At 37.3% G+C, this 19,040-nt stretch overlaps 1 protein-coding gene across 1 annotated transcript in view; it reads left to right on the forward strand.

The window, feature by feature from the left end:
• The first annotated feature begins 32 nt into the window (after nucleotides 1-32).
• LOC102803803 (HEAT repeat-containing protein 6-like) overlaps nucleotides 33-19,040 on the forward strand; it is a 34,704-nt gene continuing 15,696 nt past the window's right edge. The window contains exons 1-13 of the mRNA XM_085491739.1: nucleotides 33-290; nucleotides 3,170-3,277; nucleotides 3,653-3,793; nucleotides 4,465-4,580; nucleotides 5,198-5,312; nucleotides 5,798-5,893; nucleotides 6,842-7,339; nucleotides 8,579-8,704; nucleotides 8,992-9,201; nucleotides 10,044-10,143; nucleotides 10,268-10,688; nucleotides 11,890-12,073; nucleotides 12,637-12,726. Coding sequence (XP_085347865.1) covers nucleotides 102-290; nucleotides 3,170-3,277; nucleotides 3,653-3,793; nucleotides 4,465-4,580; nucleotides 5,198-5,312; nucleotides 5,798-5,893; nucleotides 6,842-7,339; nucleotides 8,579-8,704; nucleotides 8,992-9,201; nucleotides 10,044-10,143; nucleotides 10,268-10,688; nucleotides 11,890-12,073; nucleotides 12,637-12,726 — 2,394 coding nt within the window. The 5' untranslated portion in view covers nucleotides 33-101. The remainder of the gene's footprint in view (nucleotides 291-3,169; nucleotides 3,278-3,652; nucleotides 3,794-4,464; nucleotides 4,581-5,197; nucleotides 5,313-5,797; nucleotides 5,894-6,841; nucleotides 7,340-8,578; nucleotides 8,705-8,991; nucleotides 9,202-10,043; nucleotides 10,144-10,267; nucleotides 10,689-11,889; nucleotides 12,074-12,636; nucleotides 12,727-19,040) is intronic.

Below are 19,040 nucleotides of genomic sequence, written 5' to 3' on the forward strand. Positions count from 1 at the left end.
ATTAATAATATATAATTTCTTTTTATACTTAGTTGTGATTTATATTTAATATTCAAACATTTAAAATTAAGTTTAGTAATTTTATCGTGTACGAGGTCGAGATGAAATTCAACATGGCAGCGATGGACGAGCGAGCAATTGTCGAAGCAGAACGTCAAAGATTTAGACAGTGCTCATCTAAACTGATGTCCATGGTTGTTGGAGAGGGGGAAGCTTACAAGACCCCTCTCAATTCAGTTCTTGACCAGTTTATTTCTCTCGATTACTGTATCCAGTTTGTTACCGATAAGGTACGATTATATCAATTTCTTATATATACAGCCTCTTGAAGTTACGTCATCATTACTTCTCAATGTATTATCGCGATCTGCCGTGCGATGAATCATTGCAACGTATGCCATCATGAATTCTGTGTACAGGCATTCACTGAAATATCAAAGAATATCTGTTTTAATTAATAGTTTTCTGATCTTCATAAAAGGAAAATAAAAAATTAAGAACTTACATGAAGGTACTGTTTATAAATTTGTTTTATGGACATTTAATATTTATAAAATATTTATCTTCGATAATCCTCACTTCATTCAAATCCAAAGAAGACACTTCCACTGGCTGTAAAAGCCATTTGGAAATGCACATTACTTGCGAGTCTTTGCAGGTTTACGTCCTTAAGTTATTGGCCAATTTACAACTATTCATCCCTAGATGTGTGGTGATTGGCAGCATTTACAGGGTATTTTCATCTTACCATATTAGGAAATGCAAATTCCAAATATAGAATGATTATGCGCGTAAGCATCCTCTAATAATAAAAACAAACATGGCTGCCACCAGGGTTTGACTGGACTCCACACTAAGAAGTTTGCTGATTCTATTCTAAACTTTTTGGATTTCGGCATTCCCATGATGTAGTGGGAGGAAAAGATGTATAATAATAAGGTTATTACGAGGATACTGAAAAGTATGCACTCAGACATTACTCCATTGCATCGACCTCCGCTGTGTGTTGGTCAATACTCTTGCTGTACTGTCTTTGTGCATACTTTTAAGTATCCTCGTAATAACCTCATATTAATAACACTTTTATCGATCGATACAAGTTTGGACATGCTGTTCACTGTTTTTATAGGGATCCTATTTATAATATCCAAATGTTTCATAAAAGTCGTATTTATCTTTATTGTTACTGTACAGTAATATAAATGTTTCATAAATATACAGTTTTATAAATCAAAATGGATTTTAGAACAAAAATTGACCAATCTGGAAATGGTATTGTGATATTAACGTTTAGTTGCTATATCACGTATGCATTATGGGTGTAGACAATGTTTAGCACTTTAGCCAGTCAGTGAATGAAAGCTGATGATCAGCTTTTATAATTAGTCCCCGTTCGGACGCAGTCCGAAAACGGGGACTTATGTTTTGCCCTGTGTGCGTCCGTCCGTCCGTGCGTCCGTGATCACCTGTATCTCGAACATGCATGGACCGATTAAGTTCAAACTTCACTCATACATCACACATTATATGGGACATATGCACATGCATTTTTTTCATGATCCGATTAACGATAGCCGAATAGCGGCCATTTTAAGGCCGAAAATGCATCAAAATCGCACATTTTCACCATTCCGGAGCCGGATCTCAGTTATGCATGGACGGATTTTGTTCAAATTTGGTACATACATTGAACATAATAGGACCTTGATGCACGTCATTTTTTTTTTTGGATCGGGTTTGAAATGGCCGACTGGCGGCCATTTTGTTTTAAAGAATTCAGTTCTGGATCCGTATCTGAGACATGCTTGGATTGATCGAGTTCAAACTTCACACACACAAGGTACATCATGTCACAAATATGTATGTGCATTTGTTTCATGATCTCATTAACGATAGCCAAATGGCGGCCGCTTTAAGGCCGAAAAAGCATTGAAATCGCACATTTTCACCATTCCGGACCCGGATCTCAGTTATGCATGGACGGATTTCATTCAAATTTGGTACATACATTAAACATAATAGGACCTTGATGCACGTCATTTTTTTTTTCGGATCAAGTTCGAAATAGCCGACTGGCGGCCATTTTGTTTTAAAGAATTCAGTTCTGGATCCGTATCCGAGACATGTCTGGATTGATCAAGTTCAAACTTCACACACACAAGGTACATCATGTCACAAATATGTATGTGCATTTGTTTCATGATCTCATTAACGATAGCCAAATGGGGGCCGCTTTAAGGCCGAAAATGCATTGAAATCGCACATTTTCACCATTCCGGACCCGTATCTCAGTTATGCATGAATGGATTTTGTTCAAATTTGGTACATACATTAAACATAATAGGACCTTGATGCACGTCTTTTTTTTTTTCGGATCAAGTTCGAAATGGCCGACTGGCGGCCATTTTGTTAAAGAATTCAGTTCTGGATCCGTATCCAAGACATGTCTGGATTGATCAAGTTCAAACTTCACACACACATGGTACATCATGTCACAAATAGATATGTGCATTTGTTTCATGATCTGCTTAACAATAGCGGAATGATGGCCATTTTAAGGCCGAAAATGCATCAAAATCACGTATTTTCACAATTCCAGAACCGGATCTCAGTCATGCATGGATGGATTTTGTTCAGATTTAGCACAATGTGTTGTACATATGCAGGTGCATTTCGGTCATGATCTGCTTTGAATGTATATGTCACTCAAATATGAACGGAACGGGGACGTGTCATTGACAATGACTTGTTTATGCTAATTTATTAAATATTTATAAAACATTTACCCTGGCGAGGCAAGTGTTTTTAGCTTCCCTTGAAATTTGGAAGGAATGAAATTTTGTGAATCGCTCACAAGTGATCACTCACCTTAAATAGAAAGGTCTGTGTTATGACCAGCAATGACAAGCTTATTACCAACTGTCATGTGTAGGAACTGGTATATTTAATGTTGGTATTCACCATCAATCCAAAATTCATAGAAGAAAGTTTACACAAATTATAAGTCCACAGATAGCAAGATACAGATTATATTATAACCTCAGGGGATACTCATTGTTTTTGTATTCAAGGATTTTTTTCCAGAAAGTATCCACTGTTCCTCGTTTACATACACATGTATACATGTACACATTTATATAGCGGTGCACACATTTGTTTTGTTTATTAGGAAGCCAGCGCCATATTAAACAAAGTATGCACATTGGTGCCCTTGAAGTATGAGTTATTAGTCACAAAAGCATGTCAAGTCATTGTCAATATTGTTGCACACCAACAGGTGAGTATGCTATCAAAATAATTCATTGAACGCAGCATGTGTTTTATGACCAATCAATTTCAGGAATTACAGTTGAAAACATTGAATAAGTGATTTTTCCAGACTTTTACAAAATCTCATGTTGTGCTAACCGAATGTCTGTCACAAAAAACAAATGATTTAATTCTGAACTTGAATTCTTTTTTGATAGTTCAATGCTGAGTCCAATTCCATGTCGTGTTTTTACGCTACTGACATTCTTTTGTCCTGTTTTTATGATCATTTTCACAAATAACATGGAATCTCGAAAAGTTCAACAAATGGATTATGTGTTTTACTTGCTCCCACCAAATGGAAATTTAGGAATATTTCTCAACTGTTTAACATTTATTTCAGATTACTTTGAATCAAGATACCTTAGATATCTTATTGGAATACATCATTACAGCCACAAAGACATGTCAATCGTGGACATTACCAGACACATTGAGAGCGCTGGGTGCAATAGTTTATGAAAATGGAGCCAATTGTGGAAAGGTATTTGTCAGTTTAGAATAAAAATCTGAAGAAATTTTGATGTTCACATGTTTTATCATGTACATGACACACGTTATGATGTACACGACACACGTTATGACGTACACGACACACGTTATAACGTACACGACACACGTTATGACGTACACGACACACGTTATAACGTACACGACACACGTTATGACGTACACGACACACGTTATAAGGTAGTACCGGTAATAAACGAGATTCAACTTCAAAAATAGGATGTATAGCAACAAAATTGTAACCAATGTTTTATTCATAACTTTTTAAATACTGTAAAATTGTTTTTATTTTAGCTAGAATTAATTTTCGCTGAAAAAGCATTTTGGGTGTTTTGTATGAAGTTTATGTTCACTGCTTTCAGATTAGTTGAATGTAAATTACAGGAAAAGGAGTATTTTGTTGCATTTTATTTTTCCACTGATTCATTCCTTCAGCAAATAAAGCTGAAGAGTAATTACAGTAATTAGTTTTGATTAGTAACTTTAATCACAATCCAGCCATTTAATACTAATCTGACAATATTCCCACCTTGTGTTGACATGTTGACAACACTAATGTTTCACATACTTGATATAGAATGTAAAATTCGTCCATCAACATCTACCAGTTGTATATTGTGATACTGATAGTGTATTTGTTCTCAGTATTGCAGTGAACTCCTGTCCTGCCAGCCACAAGGACTGTTGTTAAAATTTGCTGCCTCTGATGACTCTGATATAAAAAGAGGTGCAATACAGTGCATAGGAAATATGTGTATGAGGTAAAGAAGAGTTGACCAATAATGTATTTATAATAGCCATTATTTCACTGAATATGCTTGTTAAATCCCTGTTATCATGCAATAATGCCTATAGTGAAACTATTTATTTCAAATATAATACCCCTAATGTTGACAAAAATTGAATATACATGTATGTTTTGTTTATGTGAAAATGACATGCGAACCCATGTGCATGAGAGATTTTTCAGATGAATACCCGTACATCATGTAAGGTTATGGCGCTGACAAAATTGCAGTGAGCTCACTGTGATTAGTGTCAGCATGTCATTGAGATTATTATTTTTTCAACATTTAAGTTCGATTATGAATCGATTGTTGCCTCAATTTCATGTATATTTCATGGCAAGCTGCCATGTATGGGTGTTTCACCTGATGTAACTCCCTATACGATTCATCTAGAAAAAAGCACATGACATTTTGTGTCATGTTTTGTGTTAAATAAATAAATAAATAAATAAATAAATAAATAAATAAATAAATAAATAAATAAATAAATAAAGCATTTATAGTATGTTTATGAACATGTGCATTAAAATTCATTTGCTAAGGCCAATTTATTTATTTATTTATTTATTTATTGTGATTATTTATTTTAGGTCATCAGACGGTCAGTCAATTGAAGAGGAATATCTTAAAAATAGTTACCAAGTTATTGTTAAATTACTACAGACACCAAAACAAAGTAACACGGATGACAATTCACACTGTCGGGTAAGATTTCTGTTTTATGGTATGGATTTCTGAGTTATATGGTAGTCGTTTGTGACCTTTAGTCAAATCATACATGTATAGTCATAGCATTTTATGATTTTAACTCTGTAACATGCACTGTTTCACACATGTCTTACCACTACAACCTAATAAATGCCTATTATATGCTCATTATAAAACTCTATTGCCAAATATGGATATCCATTATACCACTATTGCCAAATATGGATATCCATTATACCACTATTGCCAAATATGGATGTCCATTATACCACTATTTCCAAATATGAATGCCCAATATACCACTATTGCCAAATATGGATGCACATTATTTTTAGATATTCCAGAATTATTACAGTGAAAATATAAACAAGCCTTGCTCATCTCCAAAATGAACACACTGTGCTGCAATAGAAGTATGTGTCAGGTTTAGACTTACATAGCAATCATTGTATTTCTCACATGTCATAACATTTTATACACAGCTGATATTAGGTGCTTTACGTGGTCTACAAAGTATTCTCTTGTCTTGTAAAAGAATACATCTTGACAATGTTGGAGCCATTTTAGCAGCTCTCAAGGTAATTTTTTTTTATTTATTCTATTTAGATATTAATTTTCAAAGGATAAAAATATTGACCTCCCCGTAGGTTACAGTTATTTTAAATCAGTCGGCAAATTTGGACAATTGTTTTATCAACAGATTCCTTGTCTTTAACCCTTTCACCACCAGACTTTCTCGCCCAAATTTGTCTGCACTTTTTTCTTACATTCTTCAATATTTATGGAAATCAACCCTAATTTTTGGAGCCAACAGACAAAATTTGAGTAAATTTTTAGTTTTTGCTCAAAAAATTTGGCTATTTTTGTCCCAATCTTCTGAAGGAAAGTGCAAACTATAAACGGGACTATTTTGTAAATTTGTGATGAAAAAAGGGAACTGGTGGTGAAAATGTAAAACTTTTGATCGTTATACTTTTTTCTGCCAATTTGTCAAAATTTTGAAAAAAATGGATAAAAATATGCTGGTTTATTTTGTGAAAGGTGTGAAAAAGTTTTTTCATAACCGGTCGATTTTGATACAATCTGTCATCCAGGGTCCTGTTTGCCTCAGTTTTTCACAAGTTTAATAGACATGCTTTTATGTTGTCCCTCAGGAATATCTTACAAAGATACTTTCGTACAGATATATTTTGTCTGTAAAAGACGTTTTCTATATTTTATGAAAAGTTCATTAAATTTTCAAAGGTAGTATGGATGACTGACTACAATACAGAACAAAACTGAAGCTGGTATAGGTAGTCAAATATCTGCCTAATACTGTGCATTTCTACTGACCAGAAGTAAATCTACATACATTGATTCATGCAACCTCCCTTTGCTCAGATGGTCGCTAAGCAGCCAAGGAACCAAAAACATGACTGTCTATTATGCAGCACTCTTGCAGGAGTACAGACATTTCTTGACATGATCATGGCTTGGCTGCTGCCAATCAATACCATACCATGTTAAAACTGTTATTATTTCAGGTATATGCTGTGCTTGGAATGGGAGGTCCTCGTGTTGATATCCAAATACCAACTACATTATACCCTACACCCATGGCACAATATGATCTCAATCCGACTTCACCTGCTAAACAGGCAGACAGTGAAGATGTGACTCTCCGTCCAACGAGTGGTAAAGCTGGCAAAGGAAACAAGGCACAGGGAGGAAAAACTCAGCAAAGTAAAAGGACAAAGAAAAAAAGGAGCTCACAGAAGAAAAATAAGGAGCAAGGAGAGGGGGAGGGAGATACAACTGGTGACAATGAGTTTGGCGCTGTTTCAGCCTCTAGAAATACAGCTTCATATCAGTTGAAGGGCTATTCTAGCAGTGATGCATACTCCTTTCGGCCAACCTGGGACAAGGTTAGCAGTTCAGAGTCTGAGTATTCAGATACAGAGGGAGGAGAGGCAGCAAAAATAAAATCCTGTATGTCTAAAGTTAGACAGACAGCATTAGGATGTCTTCATACAATAATAAGGGTGAGTTGAGATGTAGAAATTGTCAAGAAAAACATAAGTATGTATAGTAAACTGTGTCCCTATGTCATCTGTAGTACCCAAACCAGTGTGAGTTTATTCCATGTGTATGTCGCACTATAGCAATGTATGCAGGGATTGTGTTAATCCCATATTAATCCCATGCTTTCTGGTCCCTCTATATTAAAGATTGACTCCAACCTAAGTACAAAATAAGGTTCCAATCGTACACAGAATATATTGCTAGTTCCAGTTTTTTTTTCTCATCGGGACTCGCTACATGGAAATGTTAACACAATCCCTGGGTGTATGACATGGGGTTTGCAAGTAGTTTGTTGTAATTCATAAATCCTGTAAATTCATTTTGGTGTGTTTATGAATATTGATAATAATTCTTGATATCAAGTCACCACACAGGACTATCCAAGAGACAGTCCCCCATGTGCCTTACATGTAAGAGTGATTGTGTTAACCCCAAATGTTGCGTTCTAGATTGCCAGTATAAGGCAGGAATCCCAATTCAGTACTGGGGCACATTTGTGGTAAAAGATGGACAAAATAAATTGTCAATTCTTCTCTACTTTCTCATCGGGACTCGTTAGCTACACAAAAACAATAATTAAATACAATCCTACATCTACGTGCCGTAAAATCTGTATTAGAAGCCACCATTTATTAAAATGGTACAGTACATCAGAGGGGATGCTGCTTCTATTAGAGCAACTACACATAGGAGAAATGGTGAATTTTGGGATTTTATTAGTTCAAAAAGAATGTGTGGCTTTGAATACGGATGCAGCTTTTATTATGGATGTGACTTCTGTTAGGAATGCATCTTTTAATACAAAATTTTACAGTAATAAGCATTGGGATGTTTATTAAAAAATTACCCTGGGAGTACACTTAAATTAATACTTGCAATATTACATTTTCATTTATTTTTATCTCTAATGACCAAAGCCAGAAATATGCAATGTAAATATATGTAAATATCATGAGAAAATATATGGGCAGCAAGCAAGGTTTTTTGTAAATACGTAAATCATGCTCTGGAAAAGCTTTGTAATCTGTGTAAACTTGAATCTTGTAGTTCCGTATCTCGTAACAGTGCCATTGATGATCGATTCAAACTAAATAACCCACCCTCCCATACATTTAAAAATTTATAATAGCCAAATAGCAAGTTATTTTAGAGGTCTAGCTTATTTGGTGGGTAGAATATTAAAACAACTTTCTTTTTAGTCCACAGAGAAGAAGATAATGTTTGGATATTGGTCGTCATTTTTACCAGATTCTCCAACTTCTAGTAGTGTTATACCACAAACACAGACATTATTTACAACTATACTTAAAGATCCTGCACCAAAGGTAAACAACCATTTTTTTGCTCTTAATCTCTACCCTTTGAACACTAATGTACACTTTGTGAAGGTTCAGTGGGTTAAGAATTCTACATGGTCTGTATCTGTCTCTTGCATGTACTTAAATACTATCCATTGTTTAGGGATCAGCCATTTGTAGTCATGAAAATACATTCCATACAAAAACCCAAAAAGTCTTGTCAGCAAAAGTTAATTTCAGCTAAAATTAAGTATTTCACAGTTTATTACACAAACTTTAGGTAACAGGGTTTTCTCATCTGTTTCTGTTTCTAGGCTCGTGCTGGTGCTTTAGCTGTGCTGTCTTCACTCTTGGATGGTTCAAAGCAGTACTTGGCTGCAGCTGCTGGTGATCAGGAACGCCAGCCGGCCGCTTTTACACCGTTCTCGGTTACATTAGGATGTACAATTAAAGAAATTCATAGGTGTTTACTGTTAGCATTGGTAGCTGAGACATCATCTATTACATTAACACAAGTAATTAAGGTAAGCCTTGGTCTCACTTGAAAACAATCTGATTAAAATCTGATGTAGGTATAGGCTTCATTTTTTTTCTTAAATTTTTTAAAAATTGTTATTTTTTTGCTTTACTTGTCTGTTATTAAATTTTGTTGTTCATATATATGATACGATACAATATGATATATAAAAAATTTAATAACTGCAAGTAAAACCAAAAAAATATTCATAAACAAACAAAAATAACTATTAAACAATATAACAATATTAAAAAATTGGAGCCTATACCTGCACTGGATTTTAGTCAGATTGACTTGAGGCAGGCACATTTAAAATCTGGTTTAAACAAGGGGTGAGGAAAGACTTTTGTGGAGTGAAAAGTGATCTGACAGTCTCATGAAAGTTTAAACCTGGCCGTGATTAGATTTACTAATTTGAGAATGTGTTTTAAAATTCAAAACAAATTACTCAAATTATCTAGGAAGCTTCTCCCATATTTATGGTTTAAAAATCAATGAACGTACACTGTTACAATATTGACGCAAGTTGCTGAATTATGAGGCGGGGTTCACTTACCCAACTTACCCAAGGGAAAGGTATATTAAGGAAAAAATTCTCTCCGATGTTGTCGTCGTTGACGTCATCGTTAATAATTGTTATTGTGTGCACAACCCCAAAACTTGTCTGTAGTCAAAATTAATTATGACAATGCATATTCATATTGAAACAAACTAAGGGAATAATATTATATAACAAAGGGCAAGGTCACGAGAGTTCAAATATGTTAAAATTTATTATTTATTGAGAATGTATTTTCAAAGTAAGTATAGTGCTTTTGAACTGACTTGAAATATGTTTCTTTATTGCAGTGTTTAGCTATTTTGATACTTAATGTTCCATATCATAAACTACGCTCAGGGTTATTAACAAAAATGGTGAAGCAGATTAAGCAGTTTCTATCACACAAAGGTACGTGATGCATCTTTGAATTTTTAACAGGATTTTTTTACATAATGTGTCAAATTTGATAACAGTGTATTCTGAATGAATAGTTCTTTTTATGACTGATAACGTATATTTATTGTTATTGCAGATCATAATGTACGAGTGGCGTGTTTAACGTTTCTTGGTTCTATAGTCAGTATTCAGCCTCAACTTGAGGAGATTATCTATATCCTGCAGCCCGTAGACTCGGTTAATATCGGTAAAGCCAATAGTAAACCGGACCTCAGTCTAAAAAGTGATGAAGGGAAGGAGACAATGGAGAGAAAAGATGAAATACAAACTGTAACTGAAAATGTGAGGACTATTTGTACTGAACCGAGTACTTCTAATACTGATGAGTCTTGTGATGAAAGTCAAGGTTGTTTGAGTGATTCTGCCACGGCAAATATATGTGAACCGTGTGAATTGTCTTGGCTTGTAAAGCTGTGCACCGCTTTGATTCATCCATCTAAACTTGGACTTGAAGTACATCTTGATAAATCACTTACAACTTCAGTTGGCTTAGGAAGGTGAGTAATATGCAAAATGTTGTAATTAAGTTAAATTTAAATTAACTTTAATTAATTATTACTAAAATGTGGATTCACATGCATTTCTATCAGAAATGTGTTTCTAATAGTCTAAGCAAAGATGATTTATATTATATGAATATGGGAATAGATGATTCGGCAGAATCATTTCTAACGTGCTGTCATTTTGAACATGGTTAAAAAACAGGGGTGTTTAATTTGATATACACAGCCATTTTGTGATGACACTGTGAAATATTTGCTATTTTAACAATTCCTTAATTAACCAAAATTCATGTATTGTATGGACCTTGAAACTATCCCAACCCAAACCCTAATTTATCCCCTAAACTGTACAATCTTAACATATTGTACTCAGGTTTTGGTGTTCCTGCATGGACTTTGTTGTTTTGTTTATAAAAAGTAGTTAAATCAGCTGAAAATAACATGCTGGCTAAAATGTTATGATTAAATTACCGGTAGTACAGTAATTCAAGACTTGTCAGCTATTACACAAATCTTTGACAGTGATTACCAATTACACAATCACTATAGTGGTTATTGCATCAGACCCATGGTTGTCAGGAGTGCAAATCCTTAGTTAAAATAGTTGTGCTTGGGTTGAACACCAAATAAAAATGCTTGACCCACTACCCTGGGTGAGTGTACACCATACAGACTCAATGAGAAGAGACAAGCCACTGGTCGAAAAAAATTTTCAATGAGGATTTGACAAAACCTCACACTTCACTGTAGCCTGTGTTTGAATAGCACATTAAATTGTGTCATACTGCCAGTATGATAGAAAGACATGTCGCGTAGTCAAAAATATAGAATGTGTGTTCTGTGGCAAAATGTACAACTATGTTTAATAACCGCTTTATTCGAAGTGCCTCGACTTTCGAAAATGGCTGGAGAGTAAAAAATAGTTTTCCCCAAATCACTGAAGAGTGTTATGGCAGTGATTTCAATGTGTTGGGAAATAATTTTGCATTTGTTGGATTTTGTTGTTGTTAATCCAAGTCTTTTTTAGCTCCCATTTAGTCTGTTCTCTAATGAAAGCATACATAATCCATAACTTTATAGTAAGCTGGAATATCTTTGTTATTTATGTACGCACATGCACTACTAATTGAGTCAATATGGACAATTTAAATATGGAGTATTTCACAAACTGACTTGTGTCCTTATTTTTTTGTAGATCATGGACTGCTGCAAGTTCTTCCAGTGAACCATTGCCAGTGAGATTAGAAGCATTGCAAGTATTAACACAGTTAGTCAAAGGATACTTCATAATTGTGAGATGTTGTCTCCCACATATATGTCATATTATATATGAATGTCTGGAAGAGAAAGATACATCAATACAGCTACATGCTGCAAAGGTGAGACAAGTCATTTAGTTCATTTTTATCATGCGGTGGCCGTTGCTGACTATTTAGCTTTCACATTAAATGGAACGTATCAGCAGCGAATTTTATGTATCTTATCGTTGTTGGGGACCCAGAGTATGCTGTTGCACAAATGCAAATTCTTCCAAATGAATTACCAATGTGATTCTGCCATGGGAATTGTGTTATTATTTGTTAGGCAAGTTTGTAATTTTAGCATTTAAAAGGATGATATTTACGCACATTTTATGAGAACGATGACTGCATTTTTTGATTTACATCACCACGTTTGGTTAAAATCTTTTTAGTTCTCTATAAACATGGATTTTTCTGGTTAAAAGCACTCATTTTCAATGATATTTAATTTGACTATATATTTCATCAGTGGTCACTGGGTTTTAAAATTTATACATTTATATTGTAGTGTTTCATATTCATATGGATTTAATTTAGCGAATTTCACTTACCAGCGAAAATAGCAAAATTTATTTGTTTCTTTCAATACCTGCTTGTAATCATGTAATAAACTAACTTGTTCTTTTACATCTTTGTATTAGTTACTTGAAGAACTTGGTAAAGCAATGTTACAACAATTACAAGAAGACCTGACTGTAGAGAAGAAAATTAACCGACTTGCAGCACAGGAGGTAAATTGGGATAATATCATTTGACATTTAGTTCATATTACACTAGTATGGTTCTCCTTGTTGTCTTAAAAGGTGATAAGTCCACGTAAACTCTGTTGGAGGTAATGGACCAGTTTGCTGGGGTATGTAGGGGTATACTTAAGTGCTGATCACCCCATCCTTGACCAAGTGGTTCTTTCCTGAACACAGTCTGTTATGAGTCATATGATGCTTTCAGACCATGTCATGTATAGCACATACCTCTACACATGCTGCCTTGCATGATGGGTGTTTCCCTCAAAGGCTAGGCCCACTGCCGAAACAGTGGATTGGTGTCAGGAAGGGCATCCGGCCAATTATCTCATGCTCCAAAAAAACCTTAAATTGCCACTAGTTTAAGGTGAATCCGGCCACCCTCGTCTTCGGGGACCAAATCGGATTTAAAACTCTGGACTACTACTACTACTACTACTACTAAGTGTCAACTTCCCATGATAACATTGACCAGGTTATAGACCACTGGTGCCACTACTGTCACTAAGTGTCAACTAAGGGAGTTCCCATGATAACATTGACCAGGTTATAGACCACTGGTGTCATTACTGTCACTAAGTGTCAACTAAGGGAGTTCCCATGATAACATTGACCAGGTTATAGACCACTGGTGTCATTACTGTCACTAAGTGTCAACTAAGGGAGTTCCCATGATAACATTGACCAGGTTATAGACCACTGGTGTCATTACTGTCACTAAGTGTCAACTAAGGGAGTTCCCATGATAACATTGACCAGGTTATAGACCATTGGTGCCATTACTGTCACTAAGTGTCAACTAAGGGAGTTCCCATGATAACATTGACCAGGTTATAGACCACTGGTGCCATTACTGTCACTAAGTGTCAACTAAGGGAGTTCCCATGATAACATTGACCAGGTTATAGACCACTGGTGTCATTACTGTCACTAAGTGTCAACTAAGGGAGTTCCCATGATAACATTGACCAGGTTATAGACCACTGGTGTCATTACTGTCACTAAGTGTCAACTAAGGGAGTTCCCATGATAACATTGACCAGGTTATAGACCACTGGTGTCATTACTGTCACTAAGTGTCAACTAAGGGAGTTCCCATGATAACATTGACCAGGTTATAGACCATTGGTGCCATTACTGTCACTAAGTGTCAACTAAGGGAGTTCCCATGATAACATTGACCAGGTTATAGACCACTGGTGCCATTACTGTCACTAAGTGTCAACTAAGGGAGTTCCCATGATAACATTGACCAGGTTATAGACCACTGGTGCCATTACTGTCACTAAGTGTCAACTAAGGGAGTTCCCATGATAACATTGACCAGGTTATAGACCACTGGTGTCATTACTGTCACTAAGTGTCAACTAAGGGAGTTCCCATGATAACATTGACCAGGTTATAGACCATTGGTGCCATTACTGTCACTAAGTGTCAACTAAGGGAGTTCCCATGATAACATTGACCAGGTTATAGACCACTGGTGCCATTACTGTCACTAAGTGTCAACTAAGGGAGTTCCCATGATAACATTGACCAGGTTATAGACCACTGGTGCCATTACTGTCACTAAGTGTCAACTAAGGGAGTTCCCATGATAACATTGACCAGGTTATAGACCACTGGTGTCATTACTGTCACTAAGTGTCAACTAAGGGAGTTCCCATGATAACATTGACCAGGTTATAGACCATTGGTGCCATTACTGTCACTAAGTGTCAACTAAGGGAGTTCCCATGATAACATTGACCAGGTTATAGACCACTGGTGCCATTACTGTCACTAAGTGTCAACTAAGGGAGTTCCCATGATAACATTGACCAGGTTATAGACCACTGGTGCCATTACTGTCACTAAGTGTCAACTAAGGCAGTTCCCATGATAACATTGACCAGGTTATAGACCACTGGTGTCATTACTGTCACTAAGTGTCAACTAAGGGAGTTCCCATGATAACATTGACCAGGTTATAGACCACTGGTGCCATTACTGTCACTAAGTGTCAACTAAGGGAGTTCCCATGATAACATTGACCAGGTTATAGACCACTGGTGTCATTACTGTCACTAAGTGTCAACTAAGGGAGTTCCCATGATAACATTGACCAGGTTATAGACCATTGGTGCCATTACTGTCACTAAGTGTCAACTAAGGGAGTTCCCATGATAACATTGACCAGGTTATAGACCACTGGTGCCATTACTGTCACTAAGTGTCAACTAAGGGAGTTCCCATGATAACATTGACCAGGTTATAGACCACTGGTGCCATTACTGTCACTAAGTGTCAACTAAGGGAGTTCCCATGATAACATTGACCAGGTTATAGACCACTGGTGTCATTACTGTCACTAAGTGTCAACTAAGGGAGTTCCCATGATAACATTGACCAGGTTTAGACCATTGGTGCCATTACTGTCACTAAGTGTCAACTAAGGGAGTTCCCATGATAACATTGACCAGGTTATAGACCACTGGTGCCATTACTGTCACTAAGTGTCAACTAAGGGAGTTCCCATGATAACATTGACCAGGTTATAGACCACTGGTGCCATTACTATCACTAAGTGTCAACTAAGGGAGTTCCCATGATAACATTGACCAGGTTATAGACCACTGGTGTCATTACTGTCACTAAGTGTCAACTAAGGGAGTTCCCATGATAACATTGACCAGGTTATAGACCATTGGTGCCATTACTGTCACTAAGTGTCAACTAAGGGAGTTCCCATGATAACATTGACCAGGTTATAGACCATTGGTGCCATTACTGTCACTAAGTGTCAACTAAGGGAGTTCCCATGATAACATTGACCAGGTTATAGACCACTGGTGCCATTACTGTCACTAAGTGTCAACTAAGGGAGTTCCCATGATAACATTGACCAGGTTATAGACCACTGGTGCCATTACTGTCACTAAGTGTCAACTAAGGGAGTTCCCATGATAACATTGACCAGGTTATAGACCACTGGTGTCATTACTGTCACTAAGTGTCAACTAAGGGAGTTCCCATGATAACATTGACCAGGTTATAGACCATTGGTGCCATTACTGTCACTAAGTGTCAACTAAGGGAGTTCCCATGATAACATTGACCAGGTTATAGACCACTGGTGCCATTACTGTCACTAAGTGTCAACTAAGGGAGTTCCCATGATAACATTGACCAGGTTATAGACCACTGGTGCCATTACTGTCACTAAGTGTCAACTAAGGGAGTTCCCATGATAACATTGACCAGGTTATAGACCATTGGTGCCATTACTGTCACTAAGTGTCAACTAAGGGAGTTCCCATGATAACATTGACCAGGTTATAGACCACTGGTGCCATTACTGTCACTAAGTGTCAACTAAGGGAGTTCCCATGATAATATTGACCAGGTTATAGACCATTGGTGCAATTACTGTCACTAAGTGTCAACTAAGGGAGTTCACATGATAACATTGACCAGGTTATAGACCACTGGTGTCATTACTGTCACTAAGTGTCAACTAAGGGAGTTCCCATGATAACATTGACCAGGTTATAGACCATTGGTGCCATTACTGTCACTAAGTGTCAACTAAGGGAGTTCCCATGATAACATTGACCAGGTTATAGACCACTGGTGCCATTACTGTCACTAAGTGTCAACTAAGGGAGTTCCCATGATAACATTGACCAGGTTATAGACCATTGGTGCCATTACTGTCACTAAGTGTCAACTAAGGGAGTTCCCATGATAACATTGACCAGGTTATAGACCACTGGTGCCATTACTGTCACTAAGTGTCAACTAAGGGAGTTCCCATGATAACATTGACCAGGTTATAGACCACTGGTGTCATTACTGTCACTAAGTGTCAACTAAGGGACTCCCCATGATAACATTGACCAGGTTATAGACCACTGGTGCCATTACTGTCACTAAGTGTCAACTAAGGGAGTTCCCATGATAACATTGACCAGGTTATAGACCACTGGTGCCATTACTGTCACTAAGTGTCAACTAAGGGACTCCCCATGATAACATTGACCAGGTTATAGACCACTGGTGCCATTACTGTCACTAAGTGTCAACTAAGGGAGTTCCTATGATAACATTGGCCAGGTTATAGACCACTGGTGCCATTACTGTCACCAAGTGTCAACTAAGGGAGTTCCCATGATAACATTGACCAGGTTATAGACCACTGGTGCCATTACTGTCACTAAGTGTCAACTAAGGGAGTTCCCATGATAATATTGACCAGGTTATAGACCATTGGTGCAATTACTGTCACTAAGTGTCAACTAAGGGAGTTCACATGATAACATTGACCAGGTTATAGACCACTGGTGTCATTACTGTCACTAAGTGTCAACTAAGGGAGTTCCCATGATAACATTGACCAGGTTATAGACCATTGGTGCCATTACTGTCACTAAGTGTCAACTAAGGGAGTTCCCATGATAACATTGACCAGGTTATAGACCACTGGTGCCATTACTGTCACTAAGTGTCAACTAAGGGAGTTCCCATGATAACATTGACCAGGTTATAGACCATTGGTGCCATTACTGTCACTAAGTGTCAACTAAGGGACTCCCCATGATAACATTGACCAGGTTATAGACCACTGGTGTCATTACTGTCACTAAGTGTCAACTAAGGGACTCCCCATGATAACATTGACCAGGTTATAGACCACTGGTGCCATTACTGTCACTAAGTGTCAACTAAGGGAGTTCCCATGATAACATTGACCAGGTTATAGACCACTGGTGTCATTACTGTCACTAAGTGTCAACTAAGGGACTCCCCATGATAACATTGACCAGGTTATAGACCACTGGTGCCATTACTGTCACTAAGTGTCAACTAAGGGAGTTCCCATGATAACATTGACCAGGTTATAGACCACTGGTGCCATTACTGTCACTAAGTGTCAACTAAGGGACTCCCCATGATAACATTGACCAGGTTATAGACCACTGGTGCCATTACTGTCACTAAGTGTCAACTAAGGGAGTTCCTATGATAACATTGACCAGGTTATAGACCACTGGTGCCATTACTGTCACTAAGTGTCAACTAAGGGAGTTCCCATGATAACATTGACCAGGTTATAGACCACTGGTGCCATTACTGTCACTAAGTGTCAACTAAGGGAGTTCCCATGATAACATTGACCAGGTTATAGACCACTGGTGCCATTACTGTCACTAAGTGTCAACTAAGGGAGTTCCCAATGTTAACATTGACCAGGTTATAGACCATTGGTGCCATTACTGTCACTAAGTGTCAACTAAGGGAGTTCCCATGATAACATTGACCAGGTTATAGACCACTGGTGCCATTACTGTCACTAAGTGTCAACTAAGGGAGTTCCCATGATAACATTGACCAGGTTATAGACCACTGGTGCCATTACTGTCACTAAGTGTCAACTAAGGGACTCCCCATGATAACATTGACCAGGTTATAGACCACTGGTGCCATTACTGTCACTAAGTGTCAACTAAGGGAGTTCCCATGATAACATTGACCAGGTTATAGACCATTGGTGCCATTACTGTCACTAAGTGTCAACTAAGGGAGTTCCCATGATAACATTGACCAAGTTATAGACCACTGGTGCCATTACTGTCACTAAGTGTCAACTAAGGGACTCCCCATGATAACATTGACCAGGTTATAGACCACTGGTGCCATTACTGTCACTAAGTGTCAACTAAGGGAGTTCCCATGATAACATTGACCAGGTTATAGACCACTGGTGTCATTACTGTCACTAAGTGTCAACTTCCCATGATAACATTGACCAGGTTATAGACCACTGGTGCCATTACTGTCACTAAGTGTCAACTAAGGGAGTTCCCATGATAACATTGACCAGGTTATAGACCACTGGTGTCATTACTGTCACTAAGTGTCAACTAAGGGACTCCCCATGATAACATTGACCAGGTTATAGACCACTGGTGCCATTACTGTCACTAAGTGTCAACTAAGGGAGTTCCCATGATAACATTGACCAGGTTATAGACCACTGGTGCCATTACTGTCACTAAGTGTCAACTAAGGGAGTTCCCATGATAACATTGACCAGGTAATAGACCATTGGTGCCATTACTGTCACTAAGTGTCAACTAAGGGAGTTCCCATGATAACATTGACCAAGTTATAGACCACTGGTGCCATTACTGTCACTAAGTGTCAACTAAGGGACTCCCCATGATAACATTGACCAGGTTATAGACCACTGGTGCCATTACTGTCACTAAGTGTCAACTAAGGGAGTTCCCATGATAACATTGACCAGGTTATAGACCACT

The sequence above is a fragment of the Saccoglossus kowalevskii genome, chromosome 16 (genome assembly GCF_978046115.1).
Source record: "Saccoglossus kowalevskii chromosome 16, keSacKowa6.1, whole genome shotgun sequence".
NCBI lineage: Eukaryota > Metazoa > Hemichordata > Enteropneusta > Harrimaniidae > Saccoglossus > Saccoglossus kowalevskii.